Source organism: Bradysia coprophila, unplaced genomic scaffold, assembly GCF_014529535.1.
Source record: "Bradysia coprophila strain Holo2 unplaced genomic scaffold, BU_Bcop_v1 contig_70, whole genome shotgun sequence".
NCBI classification, from domain to species: domain Eukaryota; kingdom Metazoa; phylum Arthropoda; class Insecta; order Diptera; family Sciaridae; genus Bradysia; species Bradysia coprophila.
The window spans coordinates 2,039,447-2,067,324 of NW_023503941.1; the positions used below are offsets into that span (position 1 = coordinate 2,039,447).

The window sequence follows — 27,878 nt, forward strand, 5'->3', positions numbered from 1 at the left end:
AAATCTAAAACAAAAATTGGGTTTCCTTTTGGTATACAGTAACTGAGTGATGATTAGGGTTTGTTGAATTGAAATGATGTTGGAATGGTGTGCTGCGAAAATGCATAACCTGCAAAACAAACGCGAAAAAAATCAGTAAAATTGCATTAGACTTTATAGAAACGACGTTAACAGCAATAGTAAGTCATGACCTACACAACTGTCTTATATAGGAATAGCAAAATGCAGAAAGAGTACGGGTCCAACTAGCGAATTGAATTTAATTGATTTAACTTCGTTTCGAACAGTGTGACGGCGCGAGTTCATTACCAAAAATGTTTTAAAATGTTTTTTGACTTCTCCTCCTTGGCTCCAATGGCCCCTAAACTAAGATATCTGGAGATATCCATACGAGTTCAACGAGCTATCACACGTTACTGTAGCTTCAAAATTGGCCGAGATATTGAAGTTCGAAATATTGATTTGATTTTTGTATGAAAAAAAGCAAAATCTCGAATTTTCATATAATGCTAGTTGGTTCCTATGGAAAAGTGGATCCAGCAACTCCTAAACGTTTCTATAGATTTTCCTGAAATTTTGGTTATAGGCTAATAATGGCCCAAAAATAAGAATTTTCAAAAGTTGGAAAAAATCCATATCTTGGGAGCTGGAGCTCTCCAAAGTCTTCATACAAATGCCATATAGAAGCCAATTTGTGTGTGTGTGTGTATATTTTGTTGCATGACATGGATGGTAATGTGGTGAATGGTGCACAATGTTGTGGGATGTGTTTCTTGTTGGAAATTGTGTGGATCATTAAGTATTAACTTCCACTAGGTTGGTTCCTAAATTTTGGGATGACAGATGATTCCTCTGGCACTACTTAACTTCCATCGGTTTTTTTGATGGATTTGGGTTATTTTCGACATGATTGACATGTTCCAAGGTTGGTTCCTAAATATTGGGATGACAGATGATTCCTCCGGCACTTCTTAACTTTCATCGGATTTTCGATGGATTTGGGTTATATTTGACATTAGTAAAGTGTTTCAAGGTTGGTTCCTAAATTTTGGGATGACAGATGATTCCTCTGGCACTACCTAACTTCCATCGGATTTTTCGATGGATTTGGGTTATATTCGACATGAGTGAAGTGTTTCAAGGTTGGTTCTATAAATTTTGGGATGACAGATGATTCCTCTGGCACTACCTAACTTCCATCGGATTTTTTGATGGATTTGGGTTATTTTCGATAGAAGTGAGGTGTTTCAAGGCTGGTTCCTAAATATTGGGATGACAGATGATTCCTCCGGCACTTCTTAACTTCCATCGGATTTTTCGATGGATTTGGGCTATATTCGACATGAGTGAAGTGTTTCAAGGTTGATTTCTAGATTTTGGTATTCAGACTGATTTCTCTAGAATTTTTTAATTTCCATAAGATTTATGTTGTTGTCGAAACGACATACTTACAAAAGTGGTAATAACATTCAAAAAACCCTTAAAGGGTAAATGTGACGCAAGTCCTTTATCTTACTTACAAAATACTGGTATCGCTGAAGGGGACGCATTGTGCGTCGTACGCAAAAGTTTTATCAACAAAAATTGACCCAAAAAATTTGTGAAAGAAAATTTTACAAAAATAAATTTGCGTCACAGGTCCCAGATGTTGAGGAATGTATTGTTAGGAAAATGGTTGAAAAATGTACTGAAAGAATTTAAACGAAAGAAATCCGAATCATCTGCCACTTGTGACCCAAATTTTTTTTTGTAAAATTTTCTTTCACAAATTTTTTGGGTCAATTTTTGTTGATGAAACTTTTGCGTATGACTGGTCTCCTTAATACCTTTCATTTCATGTTTCTGTCATCAATTTCGATCAAAAACTCGTTGTTTTGCCCTGTTTTGCGTGCTTTCTTGCAAGTAGCTACTGATCCCTGTACCCGATTTTCGAGAGTAGTTTGAAGTAAGATTCAAGGAACAGTTTTGTGTTTCGTTTCGCTTGGTTTCGACATCATATTAGCCAGTATCTTTGCGAGTTTCTGCTCAAAATTGATGATCAATCCGTTGCACCAGTAGTCAACAAAGCAGATTTTCTTTCTTAAAAATAGTTGTTGACGTAAGAGTTATTCTGATGTTTCATCGGCTTTGAACCGCGCATTTCCCTACTTTTCCTGTTTTCCCGCACCCAGGCATGAGCGCCGACGGAGAAACGGCTAGCCGAAAAAAATTTCTCGGCGGTGGCGAAAAAGTCGGCTTGAGCCGGCTTAAAACGGCTCGGCTGGAGGTTCCTTTTAACTTTTTTTCAAAATAAAAACGTTTAGATAAATTCATGGAAAATGAACTAGTAAGCATGAAAATGAAATTGTACGGAAAGCGAAAATGTAGGTAGACTAGGTTGTTCAAAGTGCAAGTGGAACTGGTCTTGTTACAAGCAAGTCTCTAAGTCTAAGGTTCACTAACACGTCAAGTTTTATTGCCTCAAAACTTGAACTAAATGGAAAATCATGCTCCGGTACACTCATTTAACTCATTAAGAAAATGGTTTTCGAGAAGAAATCGAAAGCTCACGAAAATCAAGTAAAAATTGAAAAGAAAGAAAAATCGAGAAAATTCGCAAATTTGTGAATTAACTGATTGTGCGCCTTCGGCTCGTTCCGCAAAGGTCATACTTGCCAAAACAACAAACTTAGAAGCGAGGACGTAATATACCATTCTGGAAAATTCATGAAAATTCAAGAAAATTTTCAAAATTTTCTTAATTTTGAAAAAAAATTCAAAAAGTACTTGAGCTGCTTAGGATCAACAGGAATCTCGGTTTTCAAAATTATTTCACCCATTCACCTTTCGAAATCTTTATTTCATTTTCCAGCCGTTTCAAGCCGGCTTGAGCCGTGTTTTTGGCACCGGCTCGGCTGCGGCGCGGCTTGCTCAAAAATAGCCGGCGGCGGCTTTATCGACGGCTTATTTTCGGCGGCGCTCATGACTGCCCGCACCTCTCATCCAGGCATGAGAGACAGCAAACACTGAACTTAACTCCGAACCGCTTTCGTCCGCAGTTACACACTTTTCTGTAAAATTCAATCAATGTCGGCATCATGGGGACCACTAGATGGAAATTGCTCGACGGGAAACCACGGTCTCTCATGTAACAAAATGATTGGTAAATATGCCACGCACGCCAAGGTCAGCAATATATTCTCGATTGCTTTCATCTCAGCGGGATTCCCCAACACCCGTGAACCTTTGCCACGTAGTGATGGCTGGAGACCAGATGGTTTAACCAGCCATCCGTGTAGTCGTGGAAGATCATTAATTAGGGACTCAACATTAGCAACGTCACACATAAACTTAACTTCACGTTAAATCTGGTGCGGCGGCTGATCCGGCAGAGAAAACAAAAACAAAAAATTTCTTTTCCGATTTACCTCCTTGTCGTTCAATTTGTTTGGATTGAATTTGTGCTTTCTTCTGTTCGGCCAGTACCATAAGACTTTGTAAACTTTGTTGCTCATCCGCACTCAAACTGTTCACCAACAACGAATAGTATCCTTTATCTTGCGTTGACATAACTGAAACACGGACAACGGATTGGACATTAGCAATTTTAAACGCCGCACCAAATGGGCCACTAGGATTTAGTGGTCGACTTACTTGTCATCACTTGCTGAAACGTAACGAACTCGTCAATCGGATTATCGGTCGATTCGTCGTCAATCGGAGTGGTATAGCTTTCCAGTGCTGTTTCATCCAATTCGGTGTCGGTGTCATCATCCGCATCGGAATCATCATCATCGTCCTCTTCCTGATTTTGGGTGGAACATAGATTTCCGTCAGTTCGGGAAAATGCGACACGCTCCGGAACTCTTACCCTTATTTCGGCCGTCATTTCGATACCGTGCTCGCCAGCCTTTTTCTCCACAAGACCTTTCATTTTCGTCAGATAGCCCTCGTTGAATTCATCCACTTCATCCTCATCACTGGACAGCGCTTCACCTTCGAAAAAGTCGTCTTCGTCGTCTTCGCTCTCCTCCTCCTCGTCGTCTTGAGCGCGAGCCTCGTACGCACGCTTCAGACCCTCGAATACCAACATCAACGATGGTAAAATCTTTGGTGCCAATTCCATCAACACGGCCGGTTTTTCGTCGCCCATCGACATCAGCGTACAGATGCCGATGACGTACAGCTTCCGGTCGTGTATGCCCAGAAAGCAGTCTGTGTCGTGAATCCACTGCTTTATGAAGTGTGAAGCGAGTGGTTCGGACACTTGCGTTTGCATTTGCACTTGGATTTGATCAAGCGTTTGGAGTAGAAGTTGAGGATTATAGTAAATAGCTGCAATCACAACCTGGACAGAAATGGGAAAAAGTTTTGGCGATCAGTGGATCAGTTGGTGCTTGGAAAAATGGATATGGAGTTTGTGGATTGTACATGCAAATGGTGATCAAGGTGATGTTCACCCACTTGCTAAACTTTTACCAAAACTTCAAATGGTATGCCCAGTGGCTCGACACTCGAAACAGTAATAATCGCCAGCTAGTTCAGAACTTACTTGAAGACACATGGTGCGTAGTTCGGAGGACTTGATTTCCTGTGTTAATCGTCCCAGAACCAATTCGATAAAGCTTCTAATGCAATTGTCAATTTGTCCTTTGCATTGCAAAATAATGACCTCGATCAGTTTAGCTGCATGACATTCTGGATCTTCACCCGGATCTCCAGTTAAAATCTAAACCAAAAGAAACCGAAAACCATTAGTCCAATCGATCCGTTGCCGGTGTGGCCGTCACACATTACCGATTTGCACATATCGAAAATGGCTAAAATATAGTTTTGGTTCGATAAGAATGCGGGTGTGTCTACGGTAACGTAATTGTGCAAGGCAGGCATCATGTCGACGAAATAGTCGTAGCCATCCTTTTTGAAAACCTGCAAAACATTGAAGCCGTTCATCAGCGATGATGGAGATCATCTCCCGATTGTGGCCGTTTCGGCAGACACTCAATGAAAGTGTAAAACAGGTATGGTCGATCGTTCGCCCGGAGGACATAAAAATTTGATTTACGCACTCAAACGCACTCATTTACATATTATTTTGACATAATTTATGAATGCGTTTAAGGTGAATTTGCTGATCGGCCATACCTGTTCTGTACTTTCATTGCAGACACTCACCTGGTAAATTAGTTCTAACATCTGCCACATATCCGGTGTGATCACTTTGGTCGTCAAATCGTACACCAACGAGAACGTTTCTTCGTAGAATTCTGTGAACAAGAGATCGTTTCGAGTGAATGTCTAAGTTTGTCGATCGTTAGCATTTAGGGGATGGACTTTTCGTCGCGTCAATTGCGTTCTCAGGTTTTTCTTTTACAATTCGTTACATCAACAATCACGAGACATTCAGGATGCCGCTTACACCCACGAGACGTCAGAACCACCTTCTGGAAGTAGCGGATAATGCCACAGGCACGAAAATAACGTATAATAGTGGATGGACCAACTCGATCAAGCGAATGGTGGGGACAAACTGGCAGCAAATGGCAGTGGATGGAAGATAAAAGGGGAGGCCTACATCCAGCAGTGGATATCAAAGGGCTGATTAAGAAGAAGAAGAAGTGGACGATAAACATTTCTGACGCGAAACGAGACCGATCAGCGGACGGGGAGTTACATCATTGGGATTGGTTTGGTTTTGCAACCGAAAAGTCATCAAAATTTGATTAATTCGTTTAGAGACCTCACTAACAGAGTTTTACAGACAATAACCAGTGCAGTCTGGACCACCGGCTTAATGAGACTTCAAAACCACTCTCTGAGGGAAGTTATGTGCAAATTGGATGTCTCGCCTAAATGTAGGCTGTTCTTAATTGACATGTCGCCATAATGTAGGATAGACACACAAATTCATCGTATTCGGGCTACGTCATACAAGTCCTTCAGTGTGTATATCATTGCAGCCACCAAACACACTGCAACCGGCCAAATTTTGAAGCTTGAGTGAACTTTAGGACGTTACCAATGTGACACAATTGCTAGAAAAACTCCACGCGGAATTGTCTGACACGGGAATCGAGCCCGGAAGGTTAGCACGCAACCCCTGAGCGCTACCGTACGTATGCATGGTATCGCATTGGTAACGTCTTAAGCTTCATAATTTGGGTTGTTGCAGTGTGTTTGGTGGCTGCACCGATGCTCACGGAACAAATCGTATGACGTAACCCAATGACGATGAATTTCTGTTCATACGTCTAGCCCACATTTAGGCAAGATATCAATTGAGCACCTGACTTTACTCAGAGACTATTTGCATACTTCGAGGCGTGGTTAGGAAGTCACGTTAAGCCTGCACTTGTTATTGGTCGTAAAAAAGGCTGTAAGGTCTGTGAACAAATCAAATCAAGAATTTTGAATGGAATGGGGATGAGTGTTTGGATGTCCGACTTCAGAGTGTTTGGTGATTGAAAATGTCTCCGATGTAGTAAGAAAAGCCTTGAACAAACGGCCGATTTTCACTGATAACCGTGGACCAACAATTCCACGGAAAAAACTGAAAAAGCTCACGAGGAAGTTCTACGAGGTAGAGCTGGTTCGAGTGGCGATTAGGACACGTAGGGAGTCGTAGACGGCGCAGATCTGACTAAATCGATTGATAATTTATCACCCGGAGGACAATGTCCACCTCATAGTGGAAAAAGTCCGCCGGATTCCCCAGTTCCACAAGTTCGACCACAGAACGAACGCAAAATTTGATTTGACTTTTATCTCTCTAGCACCTCTCTTATCCACCTTTTGTTTCATTAAAAATTGTTCAAAATTCCACTTACCGAGGATATTGTGTTGAAACACATGCCCAACCACACCCATGACAATCGGCCGCAACAGGTTCGTGATTTGCGGATACTCTTCCATGACGGTCAGCAACGTTTCGATGGTATTGATCAAGCCCATAGCCGTGATGGCTTTGTCCTCGGATCCATCTTCCGATTCCAGCACTTGGCTGAATGTCGACGCTAAATGTTGGCAAATCTCCACGGCTATCGGCACCAATTGTTCCGTGTACGTGCAAACGATTTTCTGCATGACGCCCGTCAAATCATCGTTTTCCGTTTCACGTATGATGGTCAGCAGCTCCAGTGTGATGGGTTTGATCTGTGGTTCCAAGAATGGGGCCGCCTTCTCCTGCGACGATAGATACATTTGGATGACAATGGCCGCTTCGACTTTCACTGGTAACTCGGTGTCGGTCAGCAGTGCGTTCGCAGTCAGTCGCATGATTTCTGCGAGCACTTGCTGATTCTTGAATTTGATTTCGCTGAAACTGTGCAACACCCAGCAGGCACGCGCTCGCAAATGACCGTACGGACTTTGGAATTCGGGGAACACGTACGTGGTCAGCATCTGTTCCATGTTGTCGCGATAGATTTTCTTCTTCAGCAGAACGTCGGCCAACGTGCCGACCATGTGAAATGCACCGTCTTTCTGCTTGGCGTCCACATTCGGTGTGCCGATGATTTGCATGATGAAATTCATCGTTTTTGGTAAAATGCCTTTCCGTTTCTTCGAGCACTGGTGGAACAGATTTCTAGCTGCAGGAACCGGTGTCTCGAACTCTTCGAACACATCTGACGGGACGGAAAGGTGAATTTCAGTTTGGCGCTCTCGGACGGGACTGATTTGCTGGGCAAAACTTACCGAATTTGAGTCGAATGTATTCGTACGGATCGGAGTCCCATTGTGCTTGATCCGCTTCAGTGTGCGACATGATCGGAAAGATGACGTCTTGAATGATGGCCAACATGTGAGGTTTGATCAGTTTCCATGAGTATGCGTGCAGGATACTGAAACGATTGGAATGAAATGAGAACGAAAAAAAAAGTGTTCGAAACGACCGGCCGGGCGAACCGTGACACTAACCATGTTTTGATGTAATTCAAAATCTCCGTTAGAACTCTCGGCGACACGTAAATGTTGTTACGATATTGGTCGAGCACCTTTAGCATAGCGTTCAGTATGCCATTGGTAAACGTCGGCAGATACCATTCGGCGAAGCTCTGATATTCCCGACTCACCACATTGCCCGGACTGCCGTATCGTTCGAACATTCGCGCCAAAATGTGCAGGGCCCACTTCTTCACTTTCCACCATGGCAAATCGGGACGCTCCTCTTCGGATACATGCGACGAATCGGGCGCTGGCCGATCGACCACTTGTCGACAGATTTCCATCCAGTGCGAGAACACTTCTTGCGATATCAGGTCCAGTGACAGTGAGAATTGTGTGAGGGCGTGATAGATTTTCAGGATTTGTTTCTGCAGCAGAACGCTCTGTTCCGTCGAATCGGTCATCAGATTGATCATCAGTTGATAGATTCGAGGCAGCAACAGATTCATGGCTTCGTTGATCGGCGTTCGTTCTTCGGACTTTTTGTATTCGTAATTTTTGACTAATTGATAAAGGCAGATCAATGCTCCCGACCATCCGTTGAAATCTGTAAGAGACGAAAAATTCGTTGACGCCCATTTCATCCGGGGTCTCTCGTACAACGCTTTACGTACCTGGATTCTGGAAGTAGATGTTGATTTTATCGACAATTTGTGTCCATCTGCCCGGGAAATCGTACTTTATGATGTGATTGACACACTGTGCTAACTGGGCTCGTACCAGTTCCGGTGTGAGTACGATAGCCTCGACGATATTTTCGCGAATGATCGCCCGATCCTGTTCGTGTATCGAATAAACGACGGGCGCACCAACTTCAATTTCACGATCTTGCCAATTCTGAACGATCAAATTTTTCAAATAAATCGAACCGGCCAGTCGTACCGGTATGCCCAGATCATTTTGCATCACAATTCGCAGCAGTGTCGGCGCAAATTCGATGATCTTTTTCATCTGAAAGAACACAAATCAAATTTCAGCCAAATTCCATCGAATACACACTTTCCGCACACAACACCCGGCCAACACACTGCAATGGGAATGGAATGTATACAACCGTCGTTCATGACAATTTCGATCAAAAATAAATTTCCCGGAAAACATTCCAGCACACACCGGTGTGGAATTGATGAATTTCGAATCAATATCGTGTGACGTGAGCAAAAAAAAAAAATTTCGTGTAAAACGGTCGATTTGCCGCTCCGTGCATTGTATCACATTCTGTTGCCGGAACAAATTTGCACATTCACAGCATTCACATTGTAAACAGTCTTTCCGCAATCACTTCCATTCCATTGGCCAGCGGATAAATCACTTTTAAATCCCAAAGCACATGGCAACACATTCGTTTCGAGGTTTTTTTTTGGTGTTACCTGACTTAGCCGTTCCTCCGCTTGTGTAATGTTTACGGGATCCGGATTGGTGGTCATTTCCAATAATTCGATCAAATTTCTGGCGTCCATTTCGTTTCTAATTGCTGCTACGGCACTACGATCCAAAAATAATTTATTTATAAAAATAAAGACACACTGAAATGTGACCGGATTGCAAATGTAATATGTTCGGCGGCATCCACCAGAAATTGCTTTTTTTAGTCTATGTCGTGCGACATGCGTCATAAGTCAGAAAATGCGGCAACTACACCGGGAAAGTGTAATAGATGATGAATGGAAATGGCCGCCAGCGCGCAATCTGTTTGATTCAATTCGAAAATTTCGTGTTTAGCGTTGAGTAGAGGTTTGCATGGGATTGTATAGTTGATTGATAGAAATGTTTAGTACACAGAATATTAACATTTCTGTGGGCTGAGAGTATTTTAATGATTTTTTGCACAACTGCACTTGACAGCATTCGTTTCTATAAATTCTTTAAAGTGGCTGAGAGCTAAGCTGCAATAGGACACGTTTTTTGTTGGCGGTTTCTCTACTTGTCAGCTATTTTTCTGTAGCCGAATATGACGCTTTTGTAGTTTTCAGTATAAACTAGTACTGCGTGACATGTTTGGGGTATTCGTTTACATGCTAGTTCATTTAACGAGCTGTCGTGTGAATGGCGTAAGTGTGTGGGATTTCTATGTAAAGAGAAGTAGTAAACGTCAACTAATCTCATTTTGTCAAATGAATTTTTTCACATCGCAGGCGAAAAAATAGTCATTTTGTCACCTCAGCTGAGTATCGGGAGCTTGTTGTGAAGAACATTGTGTTGACCACGGGAAAAAAGTTGGAAACTGCATTACCTCGGGTGAAATTTCCCACTTTTTTTCCTTTGATGGACAAATAACAATTTATCCATTTGACTGTCGACAGTTAACGTCAGTAAAATTAATTGTTTCAGCTGTTTTTCAGCTGGTTTACTCATGAAAACAAAACTGCCGACATACACGAGATGGTTTTTAGGCATTTTCGCATGTAACAACATGAACAACAATGCGCGAAAAAGCCAAATAAAAACGCATCAATCGAGATCGAGACCCAGAAAGGTCAATATATAAATACACGGAAAGTCAAAGTCAACCTTTCTGGTACAGTGTAACATACCATGGCTTTCCGGAGGTTTCCACTCGGCTTCATACAGAACTTTATGCAGAGTGTTATGTTGAATTGTGTGTTAAAGCTGCTGTATCAAAGCAATCAAATTGATTTTAATGATCACAGTAGTTTTACTGAAGAAAGATATTCATTCAAAATTGTGCATTTGAGAGATTCAGTTTATTAAATTATTCTTTTCTAAATCTGATTTTATTCGAAGTAGTGTCCATACTTGAGAAGATCCCAACATTGTGTATTGGCATCTTTGGACCTGAGATGTAAATACCCATCTCTTAAAGCAGAACGTAATCTACTGAATAGGTCCACTACACTACATGTAAATACTAAAGGCATTGAAAATGCCGAGTTACCCAAAGTATATAAACACTGAAGGTAGCGCAGTCCCTCAGGGAATAGCAAGAAATACGGATCCCGACTTTAAGGTGAATTTCGTATGACGCCAATACATATATTTACAGCATGTTGTACGCATGTGTATTGATATGCAATAAATTCACCTCAAAGTAGGGATTCGCATGTTTTTTGCGGATCTGCGCTACCTTCAGTGTTTATATACTTTGGAGTTACCATCATCATATTTTCTTGTGACTAATGTTGCTGCACATGTTTGTGTGGAATCGAATTCACCTCACTCCTACTGTAGCGTCACGCAAATAAATTCAATATGCAGACGGAACTACACACACGGAATTTTGAAAACCGACACATTTTCTGTTTCTGTGTTTTACTCGAATTTTTGATTTCTCCGTATAAAAATACCTGGAAAATTCACAAAAAACCAGTAAACCAGAAAACAGAAAATGAGTCGGTTTTCAAAATTCCGTGTGTGTAAATTCACCTGAAGTAGGGGATCCGCAAAGGATATAAACACGGGATCCAAAATAAATCTGTTCCGCTGAGGGTTTGCATTATGTTCAGCGTTTTTATATACAACTTTGCTTTGCATTACACGGCTCTCAAATGCATTCGATTCCAGTACAATACAACCACCGTCATTCCTTCTACTACCTCCGCAATTATGCTGCTTCAGTCATAGTATTCGTTTCAGTTTTCTCAATTCATTACTGTAAAAAAACACGAAAATGTCTCACCTGACGACTGGGAGGTTCATTGGGAACTGTACAGCTGATTTAGTGGTATCTAGAGGATCAATGTTAAAACCAATTACTATAAATGACAGTGGTGAAACATTCAACATATGCGAACAGAACATGAAATATAATATAACATCGTTGGGTACTGTCATCAGCGAACCGAAAGGTGAAAATTATCATAACATGTTAATTAATTGGAATTCGTCGTTAACATTTGTGGAATTCTGTTTTTTTCTATCGCAGATCACATATTGGTGGCTTTTAATTAAAGTTTTGCGTTACGATGATTCGTGTATACAAGTGTCATCTTATCAGCGTCCATATTTTAACAGAAACGGAATACATGTTCCAACAAGGATAGCCACAATTTTATATTGTTCAATTCGGTAACAACATTGGAATATTCACAAGGAAAAATTCAACACTGATTCGTTCTCCTAGGAGAATAAATACATCAAGTGGAATTGAACGCCAGGTGGTCTACGCGGAATACGAAAAAAACCATCCAGCAATCTTATGTTTAGAGACAGATTCATCCAATGTGCATACGCTTAATTGGCACCGGATGAATATCGCTGTAAAGAGGATTGAACAATTTCATTCAACAATCGAAAATGAAAACATACGTGGCATCGTATCGGCGTGTGGCGGTATTTTTAAATTATTTCCGGAAAAAATCTATTTCAAGAAGTTTGGATACACAAGTATTGAGTGTTGGATTGTAAGCAGTGAATCGTCGAAGGAATCCAAAATCATTGACCACTTGGCTCTAAACGAAACAGCAATACTACTGCTTGCAAGTGAAGGCTCGATTTTCAAGTTTTCATTAGAAATAGATGCGAATAATGAAGAAACGAAGATAGAAGTAATCGATAAAGTACCAACAGCCAACAGGTTTTGCCGGTTATGTGGATTCCTATTTTATATTGTGCGATTTCGGCACGTAAATTTTCTTGATTTTCGCTTCACACAACTGTACACGTTTCTCTTTCGATTCATAGTCGTGTCTATGGCTATGACAGATTAGTTTAAGACTGGTCACAGAATTCGATGCGGATATGGAATCCGTTTTTGATAACAGTGTTTGTTTTGTTTTTGACAAAGAAAAAACACGACGAAAAAAGGAGATAAAAGTGTGTGGAACATATATATCAAATGGAGAAATAAATCTTAAGATTTTCGAAAATGAAATAATTTAATTATTGCCTTACTAGTCAGTCAAAACTTCCCAAATAAATGAATAAACATAGCTAACGCCGACCCGTACGAAACACCTATTCGTATCAAAAGCCTTTAATGTGAAACTCTTCATTTCTCTTACTTCATTTTCTTCTCTGCTGAAAAACTATTCTCCCTTTAAAATCACTTACATTATCCACTCTTTGCCTTGTTATCATATACAACTAAATTGCCGGAGGCAATATAGACAGCCCCGTACGAAGACAAATTTCATAAATTCCTATTTAAACAGCTATATACCGCTATATACCGCTATATTTACCTATATTTCACTATAAATAAACATTTCACAAATGAATATGCTATTATATAGCTCTATATGCCTGTATATAGCTCAATATAGCTGTATATAGGTATATATAGATGTCCGTATATGGAATCCCTGAAACCCCACACACATAACAAATTATTTCCATGTTAACAGAAACTCTCTAAGTACCATTTTTACCAAGATATTTCACTTTTACTAAAATCCAATATGGCCACCGGCAGCCATTTTGTTAGGATACCGGAAATTTTACCGACGCTTTACATTCGTTAATACCTTTCAAACAAAAAAAAATTCATGAAATTCGGTCAAAATTTACTCGAGATATTGACAAAATACTCCACGTTCACTGTACGGCCGAGTAGCCAGATAAGAGCTCACTCCAAGAGACCTAGCTCACGCTCCGGAGAACATAATTTCATAAAAAAAATTTCCCTGATTGGTACGGTCAATACCTATCTAATAAAGCTAAAACAGACGAAATATGTTCAAATGTGGCCGACCTACAAGCAAAAACTGCTTGCCGCCCTGTGCCTGTTTCACACCAAGGGGTCAAACTCACGAGTCGGTCATCCGATTTCCATAAACTTTTTTTTTGTCGATCGGTATTGTAATTACCTTTTATTTGACGTATCACTTACAAGTGTAACGTTTGAATGTCCGGAGATATCTTCAAAAAACCGTAAAGCACTTATTGTGCCACAGCTCGGGAGGGGTCGATCCAAAATCACTCATCTTCGAACTTAGCCTGTCTTTCGACATTACCAAACGGGGAAAAAAAGAATTTTCAAAATCGGATGTGTTTTACTCGAGTTATCGTGCAGACGGACAGACGGACAGACGGACATTTTTTTTTCACTGATTTGGCATCTCTAGACAACCACAAATGGCAGTTTGCAGATGGTGGTCGTACAGTGCAGACGTCCAGTACGGGCGTTGTTACACACATTTCGTTTCGGTTGTAAAAGTATTAATTTATGCAGTGTTGATTAAGTCATAAGCATTTAATTTGACCGAGCACCCTAAATGGAAAATTAATATCGACAACCATTTCTCCGGATAATTATAACAACTTTCTGCAACCTCAAATACAATCAACATCGAGAGAATTCCATTCGACCACATTGCCACATATTGCATTGTTCTACGGATATTGTTCATTGTTGGCTGTCAACATGGAATTTTGAATGTGTAACTGAACGTGTGCATTTGCAGTGTTTTTTCTTGGAAATTACCAAAGAAACAATTCGATGTCGTCTATTTTCTGGTTATTATGAGCGGCTCAACACTCATCAAAGGAATTTCATACGTATCAGTTACATTGTCTCATCGCCATACGCTTCACATATGATTTGGTCCCATTGTTGTATGACAATGCTGGTTATCAACGACACAACTGAAGCACTCCAATCGTCGTTGGTTTGAAGTTGGAATTTAAACACACAAACTCAGCTGAAAACTGAAATCACATTTTGGAGTTCCGTATTACGGCAGTGTATTTCTTGTATCAATCTCCTGGATTTCAGTAATCTTCTACCAACGGCAACGACAGCCATCGATATACGTTTCTGATCATCAAGTGACCTGATTATAAATTCATTTCATTTAGCTATAGAAAATTTCGTTGAAAGTTTAGTTACGTTTTTGATCGGTTGTCGGCTAATTAAAATTTTTTTAATTTGATATTTCACGTGTATTTCAAGAAGAATGATGCTCTCATTCTTATCGTTCTTATTATTGCTTTTATAATAACATTTCATGATTTTTTTTGCGAAAGCAAGTGTAAAATGATTTCAAGGTCGAGAATTTTTTTTTATTTTCTTTTGTGAACTCCTTCAAGGTGCTATGCACAGTGGAGTCCAATAATTTCTTGTTTAGGTTTAAGATTTTTCTTTCTTGTAAACCGCATTATTTCATGATGAATAAATGGATCAATCAATCAAACAATAGGTTTCCCTTTACTCAGGGAGTCCAATTCGACGTGTTACAAACGTATGCGTAAACCTATAAGACCCCTGTACTTCGTACGGGTCTAAAAATGGAAAGAGAAAGAGAGAGGAAAATTGTATTGAATATTTTGAATTTTTTATTGTCTAATTTATTTATTTATTTAAGTTTTTGAATGGAAAAAACGAACAAACATAAAAAAGAAATGTAGAAAAATCTAACATTTAAGTTCTCTTAACATATTCACAATTTATTGGAAATAACAGTTTTTCTTCCAGCGTACATTACATACCTAGTATCAAAATAACATTTCGGTCAAAGAGGTAAGCCATCCATTTTGTTAGGTTGAAAATTTGAACAAATTTCACGATCAAAGGTTTCGGTATTGTTTTCAATAAAGATCATAAATCTGATGGCAAAATGGAAGTTCCTTTCATTACTATGCCTTTAAACAACGACGCACAGTGTTCCAAAACGTTACTGCCACATTCATAAATCTATTTTTGACATCAGTACGTCACTTTGCGACCCCTTTATGTCCGGAATTACCCTACAGTAACAGTAGACTTTCGAAAAACCAAGAAAAATTTTTGTTGGTTTTTTGGGTTTTGGAGCCCATTTTCCCCGTGAGGGGTTTGTAAATTTTCCATGTTAAATATAAAAATCCTAAGGACGTTGCAACTTGCATTGAGACACCTCAAGCATACTCCTTATGGTATTTTCTATGTTCCCGAACCTACCTGCTCACCAATCGCTGTAAAACAGATCTCTTATTCCACATTTTCATCAATAACCAAAAAAATTCAAAAAAGCCTCATGAAATAAAATCGTTGTCTCTAACATTTCTGCAGTAGTAAGTGAAGGCGAGAGGCAGGGGAACATAGAAAATACCATAAGGAGTATGCTTGAGGTGTCTCAATGCAAGTTGCAACGTCCTTAGGATTTTTATATTTAACATGGAAAATTTACAACCCCCCACGGGGAAAATGGGCTCCAAAACCCAAAAAACCAACAAAAATTTTTCTTGGTTTTTCGAAAGTCTACTGTTACTGTAGGGTAATTCCGGACATAAAGGGGTCGCAAAGTGACGTACTGATGTCAAAAATAGATTTATGAATGTGGCAGTAACGTTTTGGAACACTGTGCGACGTATGCCAAAATAGTCGCCTCTTTTCATTCATAAAATCAGGTCACTTCCACATCGGCAAAATTAAAATTTTTCAATTTTTCCAACGTATCTTTCCAGTGACTTTCTAATGCAGCAATTCACTACAACAAGATTGGTGTTGTTTACTCTCTCTGTTTAGGAGAGTTGTAGATTGCAGATCTCTCTGTGTTCGAGTAGAAACGCTACTCTGTCTAATTTAATACTTCCGACATTTAGTGAGTGTCGTTAAAACGAGTTCTGATGACACACACAAATTATGAGCGGCTAAACTCAATTTGCAATTCGGCGACGATTGGTGACATGGTGAAGTCAAAGGCAAACAAAAGACAAAAGAGAAATCACAACCAAGGCTGTATACTTTGGGGAGGTCACGCAGATGCAGATACGCGGGTTACACACCACGTTTCATGCAAAAAATTCACCACACCATACAAATTCAATTTTGGTGAACTTGTTTGTATCGAAAAGGTGTGTTCCCGCGTATCTAATAAAATTAATAAAATGGCGATCTGCGTGACCTCCCCAAAGTATACAGCCTTGATCACAACAGGTTTCACCAATACAGAGAAAGGAATGCCATCTGTTGAGGCCCAAACGCAGCTCACCGTTTAGGGTCTCCGTGTAGAAAATGCACATGCGCACAGAGAAAATTCTCTCTCTGCGCAATGCGCATGCGCATTATTAAAACCAAGGCTGTATACTTTGGGGAGGTCACGCAGATGCAGATACGCGGGTTACACACCACATTTCATACAAAAAATTCACCACACCATACAAATTCAATTTTGGTGAATTTGTTTGTATGGAAAAGGTGTGTTCCCGCGTATCTAATAAAATGGCGATCTGCGTGACCTCCCCTAAAACTGACCTAAAACGGCGTGCTAAACGGAGTGACTGCGATTCCAGATTGGAGCTTGATTCATTTCCGAATTCCGGTTTCCGGAATTGGTTTCCATTTTTAACACTCACCCCAACATATACAGACCAGACCATGTCATTCTCACAAATAAGAATTTAAGGAGAGGATCGGAAGGTGGGTACAATTTTTTAACCTTAAACAGCCGTCAAGTCTATACTAGGAAACATTGCTTAAGGGCGTAACTACCATATCTCTGGAAGTACTCAACCGACCTTCATCAACTTTGTTTGTTGCTAGAACTATTTGCAGATTTTTGAGGTCGATAAGGCGTTCAGTTCAGTTCAGTTATTCACCCTTAATAACACTTTTCTGAGCAAATAAGCGTAAATTCGTCGATTTTTGTTCATTTGACTTTTCACTCTAACAAAAAGTTGCCAACTTTGGGCTTCGAAAACTTAGCTCCTGTGAGTTTTTTCAACTCGTTTTCAACAAACGTCTCTGCAATGGACTCTCTATGAGATTACCTGTTCAGACATACCTCACACGACGTATTATGTCATGATTTGTCGATTGTATTTGCAAATAAAGCTGAAATTTTTTGTCGAAAAGTCTTAGTCGGTAACACTGACAGAGTTACTCTGCCCGAGTGAAGGCGAAGGTCAACAACGTTCTCATGGTATTTTATAGCTGGACTGCTCAGCTATTAACTACAGTTAGCAGTAATGCCTTCTGTTTTCAAATGCCCGAGATATCAGTCAACAATGTGTGCAATTTCATGCTACTCACCGAAAATCAAAATGAGGCTAGAAGGCAGGGGAAAAATTAATTTTTTAAATTTTTTTTAGCTGTTTCGGATTCCTTGGTCAATTGTAAGTATAGCCTAAGCCAGGCCTTTTAAAATAAAAACGAAATGAAACTACGACCCACCCTATAATCACTGATTACCCGTACGTATTCACAAAAATCATGTTGCTGATTAACTGCGATTTATGCTTAGTTTCCTCCTACCAAAAAAGTACTCCATGTGAGAGACAAAATTGAATTTTTTCAACTTTTTCTTTGTTTATTTGACAGTTCGCTCTCTCACGGCTCTCTCACGGAATACTTTCTGTTGAGTGGAATGGACACTTAACCATGTTGATCACAAAAGAGTGGTTTTCTCTCTCGGAAATATCATAGGAAGTTATCCATTTTCCAGACAATTCGTGTGAAAGCCTTTTAGTATGCGTAAGGAAAATATCAGCTTCACACCTAATCGTTGTTAATCCCTTGACTGGAAGTCAGGGTCTTACACCAGAAAATCAATGAAAGTAGATAAGTAGGTATGGTCAGTCCATACAAGTCGGAGCACATACGGATTTGCATGGCGCCACCTCAAACGAACTCATTTCTAGTGGAAATTTGCACCAGAAATGAGTTCGTTTGAGGTGGCGCCATGCAAATCCGTAGAACAAATTTGAACGTTTGGCCATACCTATCTATTTACTTTCATTGCAGAAAATACCAAAAAATGTGGGTAACAAAAAGGTTCACTGTAATTGAAAATGTATGAAATGCTATGAAAAACGTTAAATGTGGGTAACAAAAAATCGTTGAAGGCACGATAACTTGAGTAATTTTTAACCAATTTGGACGATTCTTTTTTTTTAAATAACTAGTTGACTATCAAATTTCAGAGTTGACTAACAACTTGATAGTTGACTATCAAATTTGATAGTTGACTAACAAATTTGATAGTTGCCTAACAACTTGATAGTTGACTAACAACTAACAACTAACAACTATCAAGTTGTTTGTCATTTATCAAGTAGGTAGTATTTTATTCCCTTTACAACCACATCTTACGCCAGCAAAATGCCTGTTACCAAATGAGCACACTTTGATTAAAAAGTGTAAGAAATTTTTAAAAAAGGTAAATTTTTGCAGGCAATATAAGTTGAATTATCTCAACTAATTTTTGAATATTTTTTTTAAATACATGGAATTGAATGAATCAAAGAGAATATTGTAAAAAATTTACGAGAGCGAAGCGAGGGCCGTAATTCACACGAGTCGTGACGTTTTAATCACGATTGAAGGTTTCATGAATGGGAAATCGAGGGATTATTTTTTCTCGGTCTACCAATAAATTTTTCCTTTTACAAATATTTTTAATCCCTTTACCATTATAGAGTGGTACCAATTTACCGAAAATATTGGTAAACTGAGTTATTTTTAACGATCAACCAAAAACTGATAAAGTTCATTTATTACCATGTCACCATGTGAAGGTATATTAAGTACCGGGGAACTTCTTTTTTTACGCAAAAGTGTAAGAGAAGAACATCTATCGCACGTTTTTATTTTGTGAAAAAGTCCTAGTTCCACATTCACAAAACAAGCTTCGCATCTACTCTGATGTAACAAAAAAGCAATCAAACAGAATAATAGACAGCTCATACGAGTGAGAAGTTTACGGCCAGAGCGAAGCGAGGGTCGTAATCTACACGAGTCATATTTTATTTATGATTTGAGGTTGACTGAAAATCTTGAAAATTGAAAATTTTTAAGAAAATTGAGAGCTCAAAAAGTGGTCAAAAATAATTCCACCTTACCCTCGATGGTTTCCAAGAAAAAAAAAATTGACAAATTTTACTGTCATTTGCGTGGAGTCATTAATATAGTAAATATATTATGTATTAAATGTGACAAGTTTTCATGAATACGTCAAAAATACATTTAGAAAAGTGTCAGTCAAGGGACCTGGCCCGCCCAAAAGGTGGGACCTAGTAATTGAGGTGAGTTTTGTTACGTTGCATACATATTGAGTTCGTTTGCGTCAAGTTGCAGCTAGTCGTGAGGTGAATTTGATTCCACACAAACTCTGAGTTCACATGAAACCTCTGATCCGCTGAGGGTCTGCATTACCTTCAGTGGTGATGGTGTTGATATACTTTGCTTTGCATTGTTTGACGGCTCTCAAATGCATTCGATTCCAGTACAACCACTGCCATTCGTTCTACTACCTACGCAATAGTTGTTGCATTTTTTGACATATATTTTTGTGTCTCCCACTCCCGGCATTCTGTATTATTTGGCTCTCGTGTGCGTGTTTTTTTTTCTATTCAAAGAATTTTTATTACATTTTAACTGTCATTGCTGCTTGGATAAGAGGAATAATAATAATAAACAACAACAAATTCGCTTTAATCGAAATAAATTAGTGAAATTGATTTTTCGCTGGATAGTTAACCGACGAACTTGAACAGTGAAAGTGTAAACTGATGTAACACACATGTGTGTAAACGACCTCTGAATGCAGAACCCCATTAATTATCATTTTAAACTCTTAATGGTGATTGCATATATGAGCTGAGCGTGTATACATGCAATGTAGGTTACAACATCTTGCAAAACAACAAATTTTATAATGAAATGCACATCCAATTTTGGTGTGTAAATTGTTGAGAACATGAACGATAACGTTCAGTTTTATTTTGTCTTATCAGCATCTGTAACCGAATACTTTCTGTGTGTTTAACTAAGTACAATTGAATGTGATACAAATGAACACTGAAAACGCTGATAACGTGAAACCAGACTTCGTTTGTTTAATTTTGGAATTATGGTCGTTGGAACAATAGAAAGTGTTTTTTCCATTGCTTGTGTCGTCACATTGTGATCAGTTTCTGTAAATCGAAGTTTTACATCGAATATTCCAACCGAAACCAATAGAAAGGGGTCGAACATCGTCAGCAGAATGAAGTTCAAAATTGACAAGGAAATGCTGCCGATGAAGGCACATTACTTTTTCTTCAACGCCGGTAGGTCGATCGACGATTGTACTATTTATATCGGACGAGTGCTTTTGTTCGATGCGCATTATCTCGTGCTTCTTCTCTTAATCTTAAAGGCACGTCGACAGTGGTTCCATTTATGCCAACACTCATACGTCAGCTGGGATTTTCCTCATTTATTGTTGGTACAATTTACACAATACTACCGGTTGTTGGACTGCTGGCAAAGCCAATTTTCGGTGCTATAGCCGATCGGTAAGTTATTCATCTGTTAAAACGAAAACTTCGACAAAAGTAATGACAGGCTCAGGGTAATATGGTCCTTTATATGGTAAAATGCATGTTAAAACAATTGAAGTACAAGATTTGAAAATACGTTGATCGATGGAAGTAATAGACCCGATAACAGAACTGGTCATATGATTGCCGTCTGTAACAGCTTAATAGGATTTTGGTGTCGTAATTGCTGTTTCACTATGGAAGGTGGAGTCAATTGAATTGATGAGTGACGAAAGTAACTTCAGTCTTTCGAGACGTCCCTTAAGTACCTCCCGAATTAGACTCTGTTAAAACGCACTTCCGTTACATGAAATACAAAAAACCATTTCGCACCATAGACAGGAACACCTGTGGAACCTCGAATATATTATGAAGCTTACGAGACAGATGCAGGAAATCTGCTCCGAAGGCATAAATGTTAAATGGTCTGACAGTAACCCGAACCTGATTTTGACCCGAACTTCAACTAAGATTTCAGGGCCGACACACATTTTTCGTGAGAACTCGGGATTGCTGATGCATAATTTTTCGGGCTACCCGAACCCGACCTGTTCCATCCTGAAATTTTCGGGTCAAACGCGATAGTAAAAGATCAGGCTCGGTTCAGAATCGGGTCGAGCCAATTCAGATTCGGATCCGGTTAGGATTGAGCCCAGGTTGATTATAAGTTCAGGTCAAGTTCGGGTCGATTGTGAAATCTTAGTTTCGGTTCGGGTTAAAATCCAGTTCGGGTCAACTTGAATTTTGAAACATGTTAAAACCCTAACCCACGAGCCTATCACAATTGGGAATTGAATTGTAATCGGGAAGACCCAAAGCTAGTTGGCACCTACCGTCTGTTTGTGCATAGCACTCATTTGCGAGCTCATTTGTCAATATGTCAATCTTCGATAGTTGCAACTAATTACGAGCTTTAAATATCCGTCGAGCAACAAGTTATTTACGCATCCCAGACATCCGCAGTAGTATTTCATTTCGCTTGTGATTCGCTAAACTTTTACATGCAAAAAAGTGTGACTACATCTCGAGGTCGGTCATCGCTTTGGCACCGGCGCCATGGCCTGATGAGATGTGGTATTTTTGAGCAACACTATTAGGTGCACAGCACACCTTTTTGGTGCTTTATAAGTCATTTCATCAGATCGAAACAGTGGCAGAAGCCCCTTGCTGCCATCCCAGACTAAATGTAAACTTCTCGAAGCTCTCGACGTTCCAGGTAAGATTTAAGTAAATAATCAGGGAAACCTCGCTTGCAGCCGTTGCATTTATAAATCTAGGCGGCTAAGTCTGGAGTTTCTCTAACCGGACGTCGACGAAATTATTGACTAGAATTTTGCGGAAAACTTGAATCATACCAATTGCGAACGAGTTTGGCTCAGTTCAATTGTTTCAATCCTCTCCGGCTGGGAAATTATTCATCGAATTGTCTACTCAATTTACCTTGAATGTCATTTCAGTTCCATCGAATAACGAAACTCTAAATTTCCATTCCACACGCACAGATTTCAATTGCAACGGATGCTGTTTCTGTTCTTTCTGATATTGACGGCGGTCACATTTTTCGCCATCAACTTCCTGCCAGAACTGAATCATAAGGCTTCGGTGGAACTTCATTGCCATAGCAGCATCAGCGAACTGCGATACTGCGGATCGGTAGAAGATTGCGTATTGAATGACCTGGTCAGAGAGCATCCAGACAATGGAACCGATTTGTTATTCAATTGCGATGTGGGTGGTCCAGCATTTGTTTGGGATGGTTGAACGATTTGAATTGAATCTTCCCGTTTTTTTTTGTCTGTTCTTCCTTTAGTTCACATGCCAAGTGCCGGACAAGTGGATGTTGGACTACATTTGTGATAAGTGGCAAAACAACGTAGACTGTGATAGTAACCGTAGGGAATTTAACATGCACACGACGAACAGCTTGAATAGTATCGAGAATATTGGGAGCTGCCTGTTCTTCGGAGTGAAAAAAGCCGAGATGGTTGTGGGAGGTACGTTAGACACTTCATCAGCGAGACTTCGAAAAAATTTAGTTTTTCAATTTTGCAGACGTAAGCCATAACATATCGTGTCCAACCCAGCTGAACGACACAGCATACTTTAAAGTGGAATGCGAGGGCAGCTGCAACAACGAGTTCACAATGAAGGCAATAACCGAAACGAAAATCAACAACAGCAACGTCGTGAATATGCTGGAATTTTGGCTGCTTTTGCTATTTCTGGCTCTGAGTTGGGCCGGAATGGCCGTCGTTGTGAGCGTAGGCGATGCCATTTGTTTTTCGATGTTGGGTAAAGAAAATGTTTTCGCGTTGCGTTGCTGAGACTAAGTTGTTCAATCGGAACTCCGTTGTGAACATTGCAGGTGAACGAAGTCATTTGTATGGCAATCAACGCCTTTGGGGATCGGTCGGTTGGGGTGTCTTTTCAGTCATTGCTGGATTATTGGTGGACAGGTTCTCCGGTAGTGAAATCAATAAGAATTACAGCGTCGTGTTCTACATGGTGGTGATTCTATTGGCATTTGATTTCTGGTTCTCGTTGAAAATTAAAGTAAAGAAAAAAGTGAAACTGTGCGCCACTCATTCTAATGATTCTTTGGTTCATTTACAGAATGTCCAAACGCAACGATCACCGAACATAATGAAAGATGTGGGAGTTCTGTTCCTGTCGCCGCCGGTTCTCACCTTTTTCATTTGGTGCATTGTCATCGGATTGTGCACGGCATTGATATGGAACTTCCTGTTTTGGCATCTGGAGAATCTGGCCGATCAGGAGTGAGTACGCCGCAGAACATTTTCGTTTCGCATTTCCCCTCACATTCAAAATGGTTTCCCTGCACAGATGCAATCAAACGTCATGGATGAAAACGTTGCAAGGTCTCGCAATGGCCATCCAATGTTTCGGCGGCGAATTGCCGTTCTTCTTTCTGTCCGGTTGGATATTGAGGAAAATCGGTCACATTCATGCAATGAGCCTGGTACTGATCGGTTTCGGTGTTCGTTTCCTCCTCTACTCAGTATTATCGAACCCGTGGTGGGTTTTGCCGATCGAACTGCTGAATGGTGTCACATTCGGACTGTTCTACTCGACGATGACATCGTACGCTAGTATTGTCGCTCCTACTGGTACAGAAGCCACGTTACAGGTAGAGAAGACGTCACCCGATTGTTTTTACGGCTCAACCGAAGAGTGAAACGAGTTTTGGTTTTCAGGGTTTGGTCGGTGCCATATTCGAAGGCGTTGGTGTATCGACTGGCAGCTTTATCGGCGGCATAATGTTCGAAAGAGTCGGTGGCAGCAGTACGTTCCGGATCTATGGCATTGCGGTGCTGATATTTTGTGTGGTTCACATCGGTCTGCAGAAATTGCTGCAACGATCGAGATGGAACGGTAAGGATAGACGTGAGAGTAATGCGGTTCAAGCTGATAGTGCGGATGTAAATGTCACGGTGACGAAAACCGATTTGTTGTTGACCGCACCGGGTAATGTAAAAGCGAATTGATGTGTCTGGTGTTTGGTGGTCGGGTAGATTCGTAAGTAGTGGTTTTAAGAGGTTCTACGGTCCATTCGTGTTAATACAGAGTTAAAAATCGAAATTTGTGTTGGAATAATTGAAGGAATGAGATATCCATCCATACCCTATTGAGCTGTGCATATCGGTTCTCTATGTTAGGAAATCAGAGCAACCGTTTTCCTAGGCTTTTCTTGCTAAGGTGAGCTGGAACAAAGTTATTGTCGTCAAAGAAAGTCTGTCATTTCAGAGTAACTGGGTGCAGCCTGTGCAGCCCAGCGGGTCTTTGAAATAACTCATCTAGCGTATGCACCACTCTAATGTCAGACTTGACTTAGAAGTTCAATGCAGACAGAGAATCCATCACTTCCATGTCTGCCCCTCATAAGTTCGTCACAGCTTGAAACTCACCCGAGACAAAATGTTTGTTTTCTCACTTTCGTTTTTGAGCGTTAAAACGTAGATAGGTTGAAAAGTCTGCATCGGATGACCTAGCAGCACAGACCCTCAATCGATTTTCCATTCTACAAATTTCATTTTCATGGAATGTCAACCCGTGTCCATTTCGATACTATTCGGGTTTCTCTTACGAAATAAGCTGGCTGACATAACACTCGGTCCACACATACTATAGGTCATGGTCAATATCGTCAGGAAAGATGTTGACGTTAAACAAACGATAATTATCGTTTTCTGAACGATTTTGACTTTGCGGAAATGTCCCGCCAGCAGGGCATGTTAGAGCTCAAAAACGTGACAGAACCGAAATATTTCGACTGTGGTCTTATGATAAACTGATGCAGACGTGGCCACTCTGCCTCTTATATTTATTGAAAGGAGCTACTTTACTGTGCTCGTCTTAATTTGACTGGTCGAACAGGAGATTACGTGCTTAGGTATCGAATAATGATGTAAAAATGATGACTCGGATATCCTAGAAGGTCAGCTCTTGGCTTTAGGCAAAACTTAGCCTCTAAAAACTGTAGAAGCTTCTTTAGAAGCTGCTTGTCACGAACCGTAAAACGTTGTTCTAATTAAAATGGCTCTTCGGTACAATGAAAGATCTAATCCATATCGACCATGATGAAAGTCCCCCGATAACAGATTCAAATTCAAACATTTCGTTCAAGCTCACTGTGTGATTGGCTATTAGAGAACGGACGATGTATGCTCTCCATTTATCTCAATTTATTGTCTTATAACCTGTTGGTGTATCGGTCATTTAGATAAGGTTTTCCCATTTTTTTTTTGGAATTTTGATATTAAATTTGTAAAAATAAACCAAAAAATATTTTTCACTTTTTTTTACTCGTAAACATTTACAAACGAAAAGTTTTGAAAGCAAGCGCAACAACGGCAACACTTCTACAGTCTGAGAAACCGGACGAAGGTATCAAAATTACGTTTTTCTTTTGTCATTAAAACAAAATGTGCTTACAACTGGCATGAGACGATTGAAGTTTCAACCGTGAGAGACATTATGCTTTCACCATTCGTATTTTTAGCCGCGAGGTTGAGAGATTTTTCGGGGCTTAAACATTTCGATTTGTTTCTGTCTGTTGAAACTTCAGTCGTAAAGTTGCTGGAACGTTTTGATCGTAGTATAAGTGGTAGTATAGCACTCCAACGACGAGTTAATTTATCGGTTGCATCCAGAGCCTGTTATTTGTTAAAACTGAACGAAATCCTGAGAAACTTAACGAAATCTTCAGAAATTTACCGAAAACGTAATTTCGTCGTTAAATTTCTCAAATAACATGCACTGCCAGGGTCTCTTTTTTGCGAACTTGAACGAAATTTGTGAAATTTTAACGAAATTTGTGAAATTTTAACGAAATTTGTGAAATTTCAACGAAATTTGTGAAATTTCAACGAAATTTGTGAAATTTAACGAAATTTGTGAAATTTAACGAAATTTGTGAAATTTAACGAAATTCGTGAAATTTAACGAAATTTGTGAAATTTAACGAAATTTGTGAAATTTCAACGAAATTTGTGAAATTTTAACGAAATTTGTGAAATTTAACGAAATTTGTGAAATTTAACGAAATTTGTAAAATTTAACGAAATTTGTGAAATTTAACGAAATTTGTGAAATTTAACGAAATTCGTGAAATTTAACGAAATTTGTGAAATTTAACGAAATTTGTGAAATTTAACGAAATTTGTGAAATTTAACGAAATTTGTGAAATTTAACGAAATTTGTGAAATTTTAACGAAATTTGTGAAATTTAACGAAATTTGTGAAATTTAACGAAATTTGTGAAATTTAACGAAATTCTAATTTCGCAATTTCACATATAATAGGCCCTGGTTGCATCGCCGGAAATGTTTTCTAATTTAAAAACAAATTCTGTGACTAATTCAGCATAGTGTGGTGACTTTCTCAGTAATGGTAGCTAGTGGTCATTAACTTCGTGAGAGTAATTTGTAACATTCGGTGCATGCTTCGTTCTAATGCGTAGTCAAGGAACCGTACGGCGTATTGCAGCTTGTAGCACCATGCTCAGCTCATATTTACAGTTTGATTTGGAAGTCAATTTACGGATAATGAATTTTATCTGGCAGTCACAAGGGAGGGACTATTCAAGTAATAAATACACGAAAAATGCTCCGTATGACCACACAGAGACTAATATCAGACTGTGTTGAATTCCAACTTTGTCGAAATTGTGCCGGTAAACTTAACCATCTGCGATCGGATGACTAACTCTTGTAGATGTAGTCACTACTAGCTTCAATAAAATTTGCTAAAGAATAGGATTTCATATTTGCTGCTCTGCCCCTCTTCAATTTTCGATATTAAGCCCTACAAATGTCAGCATACCATCTCTCTGTAAACGTGCTAGTTTTTTGAAGGTTTCTTCCCGCCAAAAGCACCGAAGCATTGCCTACTTCAGAAAAACAGATTTTCATTTCGACTAAAGCAAACATTTTCTTCGGTCTGCTATTCGTCACCAACGGTGAGCCTAAATTTATTGTTGAGACTCAGACTCCATCCCACATACCTCTTATTTACAGTAGTGTGCCTGTTCCTCTCGGTGTAGAAGAACCGGTTGACGACCTCAATCACACAATTGCATGAAATCGACTGTCGTCGTCGCTACTGACTTTGTAACTAATTAACTTTCCGAAGATCAGCTGGCTGGCTGATAAGATTAAAATAATTTTTGTCAATTTTATGCTTGTAAAACTGTGAATGTGTAGAGAGTGTCGCAGCCTTGAAACCGTCGTCATGTTCAATGAGTGATCAGTTGATTGTG

At 39.6% G+C, this 27,878-nt stretch overlaps 2 protein-coding genes across 6 annotated transcripts in view; one reads left to right on the forward strand and one right to left on the reverse strand.

The window, feature by feature from the left end:
* On the reverse strand, positions 1-9,523 carry LOC119083650 (importin-7). 2 transcript variants are annotated; one of them, XM_037193426.1, is made up of 12 exons: positions 9,294-9,522; positions 8,538-8,874; positions 7,897-8,470; positions 7,675-7,820; positions 6,807-7,604; positions 5,155-5,246; positions 4,777-4,908; positions 4,532-4,708; positions 3,851-4,327; positions 3,634-3,784; positions 3,408-3,551; positions 1-109 (listed from the first exon to the last, which is right to left on the reverse strand). In XM_037193426.1, exons 1-12 carry the CDS (start codon positions 9,381-9,383, stop codon positions 54-56), a joined length of 3,174 nt encoding a protein of 1,057 aa, XP_037049321.1. In that variant the 5' UTR covers positions 9,384-9,522; the 3' UTR covers positions 1-53. The 2 variants fall into 2 exon arrangements, with proteins under 2 accessions (XP_037049321.1, XP_037049320.1); XM_037193425.1 differs by having other exon boundaries at positions 3,634-4,327; positions 9,294-9,523.
* Positions 5,743-27,878, forward strand: part of LOC119083659 (major facilitator superfamily domain-containing protein 6) — a 22,718-nt gene continuing 582 nt past the window's right edge. The window contains exons 1-12 of one of the 4 annotated variants that reach the window (XM_037193438.1): positions 5,743-5,750; positions 18,359-18,362; positions 20,759-20,847; positions 20,937-21,075; positions 22,602-22,827; positions 22,910-23,093; positions 23,152-23,391; positions 23,465-23,652; positions 23,713-23,876; positions 23,944-24,247; positions 24,315-24,492; positions 25,948-26,004. In XM_037193438.1, coding sequence (XP_037049333.1) covers positions 20,784-20,847; positions 20,937-21,075; positions 22,602-22,827; positions 22,910-23,093; positions 23,152-23,391; positions 23,465-23,652; positions 23,713-23,876; positions 23,944-24,247; positions 24,315-24,492; positions 25,948-26,004 — 1,744 coding nt within the window. In that variant the 5' untranslated portion in view covers positions 5,743-5,750; positions 18,359-18,362; positions 20,759-20,783. Of the gene's footprint in view, positions 5,751-18,358; positions 18,363-20,099; positions 20,848-20,936; positions 21,076-22,601; positions 22,828-22,909; positions 23,094-23,151; positions 23,392-23,464; positions 23,653-23,712; positions 23,877-23,943; positions 24,248-24,314; positions 24,493-25,947; positions 26,005-27,878 lie in introns of those variants that run through there. The other 3 variants (XM_037193437.1, XM_037193435.1, XM_037193439.1) reach the window with 3 other exon arrangements.